Source organism: Mus musculus, chromosome 10 (assembly GCF_000001635.26).
Source record: "Mus musculus strain C57BL/6J chromosome 10, GRCm38.p6 C57BL/6J".
In the NCBI taxonomy this organism is placed as follows: Eukaryota; Metazoa; Chordata; class Mammalia; order Rodentia; family Muridae; genus Mus; species Mus musculus.
This window is the reverse complement of record NC_000076.6, coordinates 81,194,691-81,207,045: the sequence shown is the minus strand read 5'-3', so window position 1 is coordinate 81,207,045 and position 12,355 is coordinate 81,194,691. Positions and strand designations below refer to the sequence as shown.

The 12,355-nt window shown below is 52.5% G+C and overlaps 2 protein-coding genes and 1 long non-coding RNA gene across 5 annotated transcripts in view; 2 read left to right on the top strand and 1 right to left on the bottom strand.

Annotated features, from left to right (window-relative positions):
- Nucleotides 1–2,542, top strand: part of Atcay (ataxia, cerebellar, Cayman type) — a 26,342-nt gene extending 23,800 nt beyond the window's left edge. Inside the window, exon 13 of one of the 2 annotated variants that reach the window (NM_178662.4) lies at nucleotides 305–2,542. In NM_178662.4, the coding sequence (NP_848777.1) occupies nucleotides 305–314 (10 nt within the window). In that variant the 3' untranslated portion in view covers nucleotides 315–2,542. The remainder of the gene's footprint in view (nucleotides 1–304) is intronic. The other variant, XM_030244918.1, reaches the window with a different exon arrangement.
- Atcayos (ataxia, cerebellar, Cayman type, opposite strand) overlaps nucleotides 1–12,355 on the bottom strand; it is a 13,680-nt gene extending 1,325 nt beyond the window's left edge. The window contains exon 1 of the long non-coding RNA NR_015477.1: nucleotides 12,324–12,355. This is a non-coding gene — a long non-coding RNA (ataxia, cerebellar, Cayman type, opposite strand). The remainder of the gene's footprint in view (nucleotides 1–12,323) is intronic.
- On the top strand, nucleotides 4,781–8,876 carry Nmrk2 (nicotinamide riboside kinase 2). Of its 2 annotated transcripts, none has more exons than XM_011243554.2 (7): nucleotides 4,781–5,095; nucleotides 6,065–6,155; nucleotides 6,439–6,514; nucleotides 6,598–6,754; nucleotides 6,950–7,021; nucleotides 7,336–7,442; nucleotides 7,600–7,855. In XM_011243554.2, exons 1-7 carry the CDS (start codon nucleotides 5,070–5,072, stop codon nucleotides 7,683–7,685), a joined length of 615 nt encoding a protein of 204 aa, XP_011241856.1. In that variant the 5' UTR covers nucleotides 4,781–5,069; the 3' UTR covers nucleotides 7,686–7,855. The 2 variants fall into 2 exon arrangements, with proteins under 2 accessions (XP_011241856.1, NP_081396.1); NM_027120.2 differs by having other exon boundaries at nucleotides 5,009–5,095; nucleotides 6,466–6,514; nucleotides 7,600–8,876.

Below are 12,355 nucleotides of genomic sequence, written 5' to 3'. Positions count from 1 at the left end.
TGTATACATGTGTGTGTGTGTGTGTGTGTGTGCGTGTGTGTGTGTGTGTGTGTGTGTATAAACATGTGGATGGATGAGTGGATGAATAGTGGGTGAATAGGTTGTGGATATATATGTTTGTATGGATGGTTGGTTGAGTGGATGGATGAATGCATGGGTGGATCTACATTGGAAATGTTGGCGGCAGTCATTTCTCTTTGCTCAGAACCCTCCATAGACAGGTTAGCTCACTCTGAGTCTTCCTGTGTAACCTTACTTCCTACCTCTGACGTGGATCCTACCCTAGTTGTCCTTTGCTCTCCAGCATGTCCTGATCTACCCAGAACCTAGACATGGACAGAGATTATTCCCAACATCATGTAACCCTCATCCGAAGCCCTGGGAGCCCCGCCTTCATCGAGCCTCCACCGCCTGAGGATGCCTGGCTCCACCATGTCCCCTGCACCCGGGTCCTCTCACTGCTTGAGTCCATTTCACTGTTTTATTTTGAAGAAGGCGGTATGAGCACATCTCGGAATGGAGCAGGTTCTTGACCCTTTCACAGTCTGGGCTTGTGGATGCCAAAGGTGGATGTGGGCAGTGCCACCCACGGTTACTCTTCCAGGCCTTGGCATCCCCAAGATGCCCTTCTCTGTCCCAGCTAGGATAACACAGATATGCATTTTGGGCTGACCCAATGAGAGACCCTTTGCTCGGTTGCCACCTGTCCCTAGCTGGAGCCTCAGATGTCTGGTGGCCCTGGCTGCAGCTGCATCTGCTTCTCTGTGGAATGTGACCCACTGTCCCCTCTCCCTGCCACCCCAGGCAGGGTTGTGACTGCTGACCTCACATCTCCACCTGACATGCACTATTCTGCCATTTGACTGTCTTTGGGGGCCTTCAAGCCCATTGCACATGTACTGATCAGCCTGGTGGTCAACAAACCCAACATTTTGAGCTCCTTTAAAGTAGATGTGACTCCAGATGTTAACTGACACCTCATTCCAAGGGAAGAAGTTGTATCCACTTTCCTATCCTCTGCCCAGACCAGACTCAGCCTCTGTGTCATCAAGTAGGAGACATTTGGTGTCTGAGAAGAAAGATGAAGATCCAGGGCTGTGGGTGCTAGAGGATCTGGGGGACCCCCTAGGACAGTATATCCTGGTGGGTGGGATGCTGCGACCACCTGATCTCCAAGCTGGGCTCAAAGCACATGTCTGCCCGAGATGACTACATAGTCTAAGCTAATGAGTGTGCTGAGCCTCCTGTCCCCAGGGACACATAAGGCCAGATGACATTTGCAGGGAGGAGTCTCCCTGTGGTTCCCTAAAGACTTGAGTATCTCTATGTTAAGAAATCTTAGCACTGCGCAGTGGTGGCATATGCCTTTAATTTCAGCACTCAGGAATAGGAGGCAGGGGGATTTCTGTGAGTTCCAAGATAGCAAGGGCTACATAGTGAGACCCTGTCCAGAAAAAAAAAGAGGAAGAGAGAGAGACAGACAGAGAGAGAGAGCTCTGTGCCTCTCCCCCAAAGGTAGGTTCTATCCACCCCACTGTGAGGTGTCCCCTCTGACATGTTTCTTGCTTCTCGGCCTCTGATGGCCGCAGGACAGCAGCTTCCACCTAGAGAGAATCAGAGTGTCCTGCCAATAACACCCATGGATCTGAGCTCTGCAGGAAACACACCACAACCAGAGCTACTCTGTGGCACCGGGAGGGGACCCGAGAGAGTAGAGCAAAGCAGTGCTTTTTGTTTTGTTTTGAGAGAAGATCTTGCTATGAAGACCAGCCTGGCCTCAAACTCCTGATCCTCCTGCCTCAGCCTCCTGAGAGCTGAGATGGCAGGTGTGTGACCCCCCAGGCTGGGCTGGTGGTTTGTAAGTTGTCTTTATCCAGCATCAGAAGATGAGAACCAAGATGGTGCCTGGGGCCAGGTCCACAGACAGCCCCTCTTGGCTTTTTGAAAACAGAATCCTGGAGGCTTTTTCTGACTAGGCGGCTGCTGGTGACAGCCAAGGCCTATGAGGTGAGAGGATCTCTGTGTCTGGGATGGATGGATGGATGAATGGACACAACCCTGCTGTCCCCAAAGGTCTAAGGTCCTGCCTCCAAGCCCAGGAACTCCAGTGGGGGCCACCTGCTCCATCCACCTCCTTGCTGCCATGGCATGCTCACCGCCCCTTTGGAATCACCAGCACCCACTGATACAGGCAAGCAGAACCCACCAGGGCCACTGAAGACCCCCCAAACAGGAGACCCCGAGGGGCTTAATATTCTAGCCCACACCTGGGACCACCACCCCAGGTACCTGGGGGACAGTGAGGCAAGACACAGAGGTCCAGCAGCCTCATGGGGAAGGGCTGTTCCATTTCTTTACTGAGACACCCAGGATCCATTTGGCAAGTGACCCAGAGCAACAGTGTCCACCGCCCACCAGCAAATTGTGCAGTTATAAACACAGAGACGGTGGGGACAGTCCCCAAAGTAACACAAAGTCCGGGGAGGCTGGGGTGGGGATTTTTATGTGAAATAAATAAATTATAATGCAGAGGGAAGATATATGCACATATCTCTGTGTTCCCAGATATGGGGAGGGTGCAGAAGGCAAGCCTCCTGCCTCTGTGACCAGTGGCCAAGCCTTGGGGGAGTGGGGTGCACAGTCCTGCCTGCAGCAGGAGAATGGGGGATGGGCTGGTGAGTCTCCAAAGACTTTGGCTCCACCGCCTGAACCTCAGAACACACACAGACCAGGGCATTTGAACACAGCTATGTTTAGTGTCGCCAGCAAGATGTGATGGGGGACTAGGGTGTGATGACCCATGGGTAACATCCCAGCGCTCAGGATGCTACTGAGGCAAGAGGACTGCACAGAGTTCCAGACCAACCTGGGGCACGGATAGAGACTCTGTCTCTAATAAACCAAACAGAGGCCAGTGTGCTGTAATCTGGATATGCCCAGTCTGGATGTGCTCATAGCTGGGATATGAGCGTGGTGACAGGGCCTAGGGAGGGAGGCGCTGAGCCAGCAGGACAAAGGCTGGGCAGGACAGGCACCTTTCATTGCCTACAGGCTCAAGTACACTCACTCATTCCATAACCCATTCATTCATTCACTCACTCATTCCATAACCCATTCATTCATTCACACACTCATTCCATAACCCATTCATTCATTCACACACTCATTCCCAACCTCCCCATGGATCTGGGCCCAGCCATCCATGTCCTTCCTGTCTTGGTCACAGTGCCTGCTCGGGTCCCTGGGGACCAAGAGGGAAAGACCAGACATCCTGAGGGATGAGTCCTCTCTGATGCAAGAACCAGCCTTAAGCTAGAATAGTGTGTGTCCCCAGAGGTGGGACCACCAGGGCACAGCAGAGAGGAGATGGAACTTGGTGACCCCAGAAGGACAGGTTGGGGGACTTGGGACTCATGAGATAAAGTGCTGGCCACAGGGCAGAGGGACCTCCTATCAAATGCCACAACCTAGATAAAAGGCAGGCATTGTGTCACATGTGTAGCTCAGCACCAGGGAGCTGAGGTAGGGTGTCATGGGGCCCACTGGCCACGCCCAGCCCCGTCACACAGCTCAAAGTTCAGCAAGACTCCACCTTAAAAATAAGTGGTTGGGGCTGGTGAGATGGCTCAGCGGGTAAGAGCACTGACTGCTCTTCCAAAGGTCCTGAGTTCAATTCCCAGCAACCACATGGTGGCTCACAACCATCCGTAATGAGCTCTGACACCCTCTTCTGGTGTGTCTGAAGACAGCTACAGTGTATTTACATATAATAAATAAATAAATCTTTAAAAAAAAATAAGTGGTCAGGGCTAGAGACATGGTTCAGCAGTTACAGTAGAGGCTGCTCCAGCCGATCACCCAGGTTCCAGTCCCAACACCCACACGACAGCTCCCAACCACTGGCACCTCCAGTTCCAGGGGTTCTGACGCCCCCTTCTGACCTCTAATGGCAGTAGGCACAAACTTGGACGACAGACACATATGCAGGCAAATACCCATACACAAAAAAATAAAAATAAACCTTGATAAATAAGGTCCTGCAGGATATGGGGGTGCATACCTTTAATCCCAGACTCAAGAGGCAGATGTAGGCTAACCTAGTCTACATGGCGAGTTTGAGACCAGTCAGGGCTGCATAGGAAGACCCAGAAGACACCTGACATTGACCCCTGGCCTCCTCATGTGGCTGCACACACACACACACACACACACACACACACACACACACATACATACATATACACACAGACACACACACATATATACATGCATACATAAACACATACATACATACACACACACAAACACACGTATATATATAGACGGACATACACACAGGCTCACACACAGAACATTTCTTCTCCCTTACCAACAACAGTGGGGAACAATGCCCCGCCCCATCCTGGCTCCCCCGAGTCTGATCTCAATGACTCTGGTCACATGGTGGGCTCACAATGACACGGTCACTCTAGAAGGATTTTGTAGCCAGGCCTGGTCATCAGAGCAAAGCTGTCTTGTGATTCACCATCCAGAGGCCTAAACCCACCTCAGCCATGACACTTTTGGAAGAGGAATTTCCTGGCAAGGCTGAGCTGGGGCCAGGGGAGGAGGGGGGAGGAGGGGGGAGGATGGAGAGTCCTTTTTCTTGGCCTCATAAGAACCAGTCTCAATGTCAGGGTGAAACCAGGGGACACAGATATTTTTAGGTATAGAAAGGTGTGACTAGGGAGGGGAGGAAGGGAGAAAGGAGGGGTGGGGAGAGGGGAGGGAGGAGGGAGGCAGACACGGGGGCACAGGCTAAAAGTTGGCTGCTGTCCCTCTGTCCCTCTGGCTCGTGACTTTTTTAGGCAAAAGGCTACCAAAGCTATTTGCAGCCTATGAAACAGGTGCTCGCCCCCCCCCTTACTCTCACAAGTGCTTGGGGGCCTCTTCCCCCGGGGCGGCCTCCAGGCTGCCCAAACCTATAAATGCCCCACAGCTTTGTCAATGGAGCTGGGACTTGCTGAGCAGCGCAGCGCAGCGCAGTGCAGCAGGGGCCACCTCAGGACCAGTCACCTCCAGTCCCCAAGATGAAACTCATCATAGGCATTGGAGGGTGAGCCCTAGGGCCTGGAGTGTGACCCTGTTTGGGGAGGGAAAAGACCTCAAGGCCCTGGGAAGAAAGTGCCTGCTGCCCATGGTCTGCAGGCATGAGGGGCATGTGAGCTTGGTGACCACTGAGGGGACAGGGATGGTCCCACTGCACCTGCACGGATGGATTATTTTAAAGATCATCAGGAAGATACTGGGGAGGCCTGCTGAAAACCTGGGGACCAGCCCTGTGGGGATGGGGGATGGATGTACAGGCAGTAAGTGAAGTGTCTCTGAACAGGATGAATGTGTGTGTGTGTGTGTGTGTGTGTGTGTGTGTGTGTGTGTTTTAATTCTGGAAGCACCAGGGTGAATCCAGGGCCTTGGGCATACAGAGCAAGCCCTCAGAACAGGGCTACTGGCCTGGCCCTCTTTTTACTTTTTATTTTGGAGTGGGCTAGCAGTCATGCAGGCTAGCCTTGAACTCACTCACACCTAGCAGGGTGACAGCGGGTGCCTCTAGGCCTTTTTTCTAATGATCCCCAGTGACCACAGCTCTGCTTGCCTGTGGCCTCCCACATGGCTGCTGTCAGCACCAAGACAGGCAACTTAGGGCAGAGGACAATATTTCCAGAATGGCTGAGGATGACACGAGTCACCCTAAGAACCAGATTGCTGTGACCTACTGCCCTGGCGTCCTGTCCTGGGGATTCTAGGCAGGGGCTCCCCTCCCTGAGCCACACCCCCAGCCACTCAGGGCATTCTGGGGAGGGGCTCTACCTGACCACGTCCTATCTTCAGAGCTCTGGGATTCTGGATAGTCACTGCACACAAATTCGTGCGTGCACGCGCGCGCACACACACACACACACACACACACCACCTGTCCACCCGAATGGGCCTGACTGTAACTCCATGGTGACTCGAGTCCTGTTAGGTGCTTGGGAGTGGGCGCTGACATCTCCCCACTGCCTCACACACGCTGCCCTTCCAGGGTGACCAACGGTGGGAAGACCACCCTGACCAACAGCCTCCTCAAGGCGCTGCCCAACTGCTGCGTGATCCATCAGGATGACTTCTTCAAGGTGGCTGTCTAGGGTGCAGAGGTGTGGGGAATACGGGGCAAGGCGTTCTCATTAGCCCTGCTTGTGCCCAAGGGTTGAGGAACCCTGTCAGACTGATGGAGGGGGTGCTGGCCTCACTGTGGCATGCTGGGATGTTTTTACCCACGACCTCTTAGACTTCTGCTTTCCCTTCTCTGCAATGGGTTCAAAGGGAGGAGTGACAGGTGATGATGGATAGACCACCGCACCTCGCTGTGGGGCCATCCTAGAGTGGCAAGGTGGGCTGGGCTGGCACAGGTCTGAGCCCAAACCTTGGGGTCCTGTGTTTCAGCCCCAGGACCAAATAGCAGTCGGAGAGGACGGCTTTAAACAGTGGGACGGTAAGCATAGTGCCCCTGCCCTAACTGCCCCACTGGGCCCTGTGGGTGCTTCCCGCTCTGAATTCTGCTATCTGTCCCACAAGTGCTTGAGTCCCTGGACATGGAGACCATGCTCAGCACGGTGCAGGCCTGGGTGAAGGATCCACACAAGTTTGCACGCGCTCATGGCGTCAGCCTTCAGTCAGGTGCCTCGGACACCCACGTACTCCTCCTCGAGGGTTTCCTACTGTACAGCTACAGGTAAGCATCAGCCTGCCAAGGCCCAAAGACCTTCAGAACCTCAGGTTGACTGTACTCACCCTGCTGTGAGAGCCTGCGCACTGCCAAGAGCTCTGTGTCTGTTTACACCGTGGAAGTGGGACGAATATGTGGCCTCGGGAGACATGGGGGTGCCACAGAGACACCAACTGACCCTGTCCCCCACTCCCTGACCAGGCCCCTGGTGGACTTGTACAGCCAACGCTACTTCCTGACCGTGCCGTATGAGGAATGCAAGCGGAGGAGAAGGTATGGTGCCACGGGTACGGGGGTGTCCCTGGAGTACAGGCTCCTCCCTGAGCCAGCCAGCCATGGGCAGTGGGCTCCGTAGTGACACTCTGTCACAGAAGCCCAGAACCGCAGGCCTGGACACAGCACACATACACCCTTCCCCAGACAGGCTCAATGGTGGGGAAAAAATGTGGAAGTTGAGAATCCCACAGCCACAGCCTTTGCCCAGGGATCTATCTAATCCTTCATCCAGAGCCTGTCTGCTGATTACTTGCAGTCTGCCTTGAGCAACAACTTCCCACGACAGGCCTGGAACTCCTTTCTCTCTACAGAAGCCGTACTTACATGGTCCCTGATCCTCCTGGCCTGTTTGATGGTCACGTGTGGCCCATGTACCAGAAGTATAGACGGGAGATGGAGCAGGACGGGGTGGAAGTGGGTAAGAACCAGAATGAGGCTCTGCCAATGCTCTAAACCCCAGGCTTCCCTACATCCCATTGAATCCCATCCCGGGCTCTCCTGCTGCTCTTTCCTGTCCTGAGAGAGTCCACACTGCTCTCCCTACCAGTCCTGACCCAGTCCCTTTCCGGTTTCAGTCTATTTAGATGGCATGAAGTCCCCGGAGGGACTCTTCCATCAAGTTCTGGAGGATATTCAAAACAGACTGCTCAACACATCCTAGCAAGACGCAGGTCCTGGACAGCAGGGCCTGAGATGTTCTGACTGGACGCAGTGGCTCTTCGCCTATAGGAAATCTGTACATAGGAGGGCATGTCCCCACACACGTGCAGTGGGCACGGACACTGTGAGATTTTCTAGCACCTCAACATTAAAGTGGACTCTGTTTTTTAACCTGGCGTCCTGTATGGTCCCTATGAGGTGAACCTCTCTCAGACCCTTTACTGGCACCTGGTGGCCTCTGTGGGTAACCTTGTTGATGTGCCTCAGTTTCCCTAAAGGAGACATTCCTCATGAACTTGGGTAAGGAGAAACAACATCTACCCTAATGTAGACAGGCACAGAGAGGTCACCTTTGGTACTCAGAATTACACAGTAAGTTGGTGTGTCCAGCTAGAAAGCTTCTCTGCCTAAATAGGATGGAATTCTAGAGAGTTCCCGAGGGATTCCTGAGATCTTTCTTCTCTCATCTGAGCCTCCCTCTACTTCTTTCGGAAACCAAAGCCAAGTCTCACTCTATAGGGTTATTTGGAATCTCCTAAATACACACACACAACACATGCTGCCTGTCCTGCAACCAGCATACCTGTCTCCTCTCACACACAACCATACACCCCCTGAACCATGGTGACAGTCTCAGTGTGATTTTTTTTTGTTTTTTTGTTTTTTGTTTTTTGTTTTGTTTTTCGAGACAGGGTTTCTCTTTATAGCTCTGGCTGTCCTGGAACTCACTCTGTAGACCAGTCTGGCCTCAAACTCAGAAATCCACCTGCCTCTGCCTCCCAAGTGCTGGGATTAAAGGCGTGTGCCACCATTGCCCAGCTCGGTGTGTTTTTTATTACTTGTGTGGACTTCATAAAAGGGAAAACTGAGGCTCTGAGCAGAACATTTCGGTGGTGCTGGAATGTAGATGTGGAGGAGAGTCGGCTTCAGAGATTTTATTCTTTGGCCTGAGGGTGACACCTAATGGCCATCTGTGGAATTGCAATGACAGAATCCCAATTACATATAGAAAAATGCTATAGTAGATGAGTGGATGGATGGATTAATGGGTGGATTGATGGATGGATGGACCGACGGACGGACGGACAGATGGATGGACGAGTGACTGAGTAGTAGTGTTCTGCTAAATAACAAGTCTGAAGCCTCCTTGTCTACATAAGACTTTGAAAATAAAATTGTTGCTTGTAATTTTAAAAACATGCTTCTTCTTTTGCCTGGGACCTACTGGTTTCCACCTTCTTTATTGACCAAATCAAGAACCAATTAGGGAACTAGATTTTAGTATCAGCTCCACCCACACATAAAATAATATAAAAAAATACAATAAATTATAAAATTCGTTTTCTTTTTTTCCTATCCTTTTCTTTCCTTTCCTTTTCCCCTGAGACAAGGTTTCTCTGTGTAGCCCTGGCTGTCCTGGAATTCACTCTGGCCTTGAAATCAGAGATCTGTCTGCTTCCCTTCAGAGTGTGGGGTTAAAGGCGTGTGCTATCAACGTCTGGCTCTTGAATTCCACTTTCTAACACTTGAGTTTTACCTTCAAACTTAAGGGTATTTTGTTTTGCTTTGGGATGGGGCTCCTGTACTCATTTCTATTTCTCTTGTCATGCTGCCCCAATCAATATTAGTGAGACCTGCCTTCTGCGTGACAGATGTGGGGTGTCCCCACACCCACAGGTAGCAATGCAGACATCTGTCATCTCCCCAGCTGTAGAAGTCCTGTGACCAACGTGAGGAGCTTCCCTGTAGGGTCGCAGCGTCAAGGTTAAGCAGAGGCTGAAAGCACAGGACTGGAACAGGGTTTATGCTTGCCAAACCCAGGCCTTTGTCCCAGGCACAACTGTGGCCAGACTCATCTGCTGGTCACGTCCCCCAAAATAGTTCAGCATGAGACAGGGACATAAGGGAGATGACTTCAAGGCAGCCAGAGCCTGGCCACTCAGGCACCGTAGACATGATTCATAGAATAAAGAATGAACTTGGGGCTGGAAGGATGGCTCAGTGGCTGCTCTTGCAGAGGACGGGAATCAGTCTCCAACACCCTCAGGGTGGCTCACATGCACTTGTAATTCCAGCTCCAGAGGACATCTTTCCGGCCCCTGTGGGTACTGCACACATGTGGTACACAGACAAAAATGCAGGCAAAATATCTATACACCTAATGAAAAAAAAAAGTAAAAAATAAACTGGGGGCAGCAAGAGGGCCCAGTAGGTAAAGGAGCTTGCTGCCAAGTCTGATGACATGAGTTCCATCTTCAAGGCCCTTATGGGAGAAGAAGGAAACCATTCCTACAAGGTATCCACTGACCTCTACACATGTGCTGTGGCATGTTCACGTGCCCCCCCCACACACACACATGTACACACCAATGTAATATGAACATTTTAAATGCTGGGACCAGCATCAGAGTCACTGGCTTGCCCAGTCTCCCCAGAACATCCCATGTCCTCAGGGACCCCACCCTCGGCTCACCAGGCGGGTGCACCTGTGTCGGGATGGGTTTATTGCGTGTTCCAGAGGCCTGGGATGACTCAGAAGAGGTAGGTTTCTGACCCGTGTTCTGTCTGTCAAGCAGAGCCTTGCCAAGAAGCCCTGCCCTTGGGGCCTCCTTTGGGTCCTAGCATGCTGGGGAAAGCCCCTCGAAGCCTTTCCAGAGGGACAGAAGGTTCCAGGGTCACCTGCCTACCCCAACCTTCTCCTAGCAAGCTGGCCAAGCCGAGGCCTCTGCTGGCCTCTGTTAGTGACGTGTGCCTCTCCCACCCACTCAGAGAGAAGCAAGCTCCCCCACAAACACTCCAGACATTACCAGCATCCCTAACTGGGCCATAGGACGGTCCAGGACAGACACAGGACACCCTGACATTGACGCCCAGAGGAACAGTGTATAAAATGGATTCCTCTACATGGCTAAGAATACTGAGGCTCAGGGAAGATGGAGTCCCTTGTCCAAGGTCTGTCACAAAAAAAGGTGGATTAGAGCTGGGCATTCTGACATATCTACCAACCCAGCACTCACTTGGAGGTGGAGGCAGGAGGATCAAAATTTCAAGGTCATCTGTGGCTACATAGTGAGTTGGAGCTACATGAGACTCTGTCTCAACAAACAAACAAACAAAAACCTCAGGTTGGTGATTGTGTCCTCGTGAAGGTTCTCGGTGGGGGCTGGGGACAAGTGTCACATTGGGGGAGCTCCAGACACAGAGTGGGACACTACTCAGCACCTTCCAGAATGCCCCACACAGAACACCCAGCCAGACATCCCCACAAAATGAGCTCAAGGTTCCTCTGTCTCCCGTATGGGTTACCGTGCTGATAGGGACACTCACAAGCCCCAGAGCCAGCAGTGGGGCCTCGTGGCTGACCCCTCAGCTCTATTGTCCCCAGATCCTGAAGAACTTGGCCTGTGGGACCTAGCAGAGCATAAGGTCCCCTGCCTGGCTGGATTTCCAGACTCCATACAGACACTGCTGTGCCTCAGTTGAGTTGAGTCCTAGGGATTCTGACCAAGGTCCCCACGCACTCGAGACAAACACTTTATCCACCGAACCAGATTCTCAGCTTTTCTTGTTGACTCTCCTGCCCCACACTTAACCCTAGGACTGTGACCTCACCAAAACCCACACACCCCAAGTCCTAATAACCACACCCAGAGACTGAGGTGATAGTGGTGGTTTGCTCAGGACCTGGAGATGGGTGACAGGCAGCCCTCCCCACCCTGTGCTGTCCTATCCCTGCACTGACACCTGTCACAGACATCAGCCAGCGCTCAGCGGAACACTCAGTCAGCACTTAGACCCCAGGGCCCCACCTGGTCCAACACTGTCACCTGCAAAGGTCACTGCTCTCCAGACCTCAGGTCTCCAAGGGCCAGGGAAGAGATGGGCATCCTGGACACTAAGTGGAAGATCAGCCAAAGCCAGAGGGGAGGGGCTGACAGGAGCCAGAAGTCACTAGTGGTGGGTGTCCCCAGGTCATCCACCCTACCCCCACACACCACCATGCACCCGGTGACTGCAAGTTGTCTGGAAAGGAACTTCTCATCTCCTCGTCTCTCCAGCCATCAGGAGTAGGTCTGCAGTAATGGGTCACAGGTGGAATTTGGGGACACACCTTGGGTTTATGCATGTGGGACAGCCACAAAATCCCTTTAGCCAGGAGTTGTGGTGCGTGTCTTTGATCCCAGCGCTCAGGAGGCAGAGAGAAGAGGATTTCCCTGAGTCCAGGGCCAGCCTGGACATATCAAGTTCCAGGACAGGCAGGGCTACAGAGACCCTACCTCAAAAAAAAAAAAAAAATGGCTTTGGCTTTGAACTACAGAGAAGTTCAGGGAGCTGCATACCCAGAGGAGAACTGAGTTTGGGGACACAGAGAGTCCCCTCTTTGATCCCCCAGCTCTTCACCACCCACACCAAGACACACATGCATTCTTGGGGGTCACTTGGGTAGGATGGGATGTCCCTGGCTCTGCACCCTTTAGATGACAGCTCCTCCTGCCCGCTGTCCCACAAGCCTTCGGGACCAGCAGGGTCTGTGTTTCACTCATCCTTCGTTTTAACACAATTCTTTGACTTTTGGGGTCATTTCTGCCGCAGGAAGCCTGGGTGAGGGCCAAGGAGGGGAGATGGTTGGCGTACTTACTTTTGTTTAAGATCTCAGGGGTTGAAGGAGCC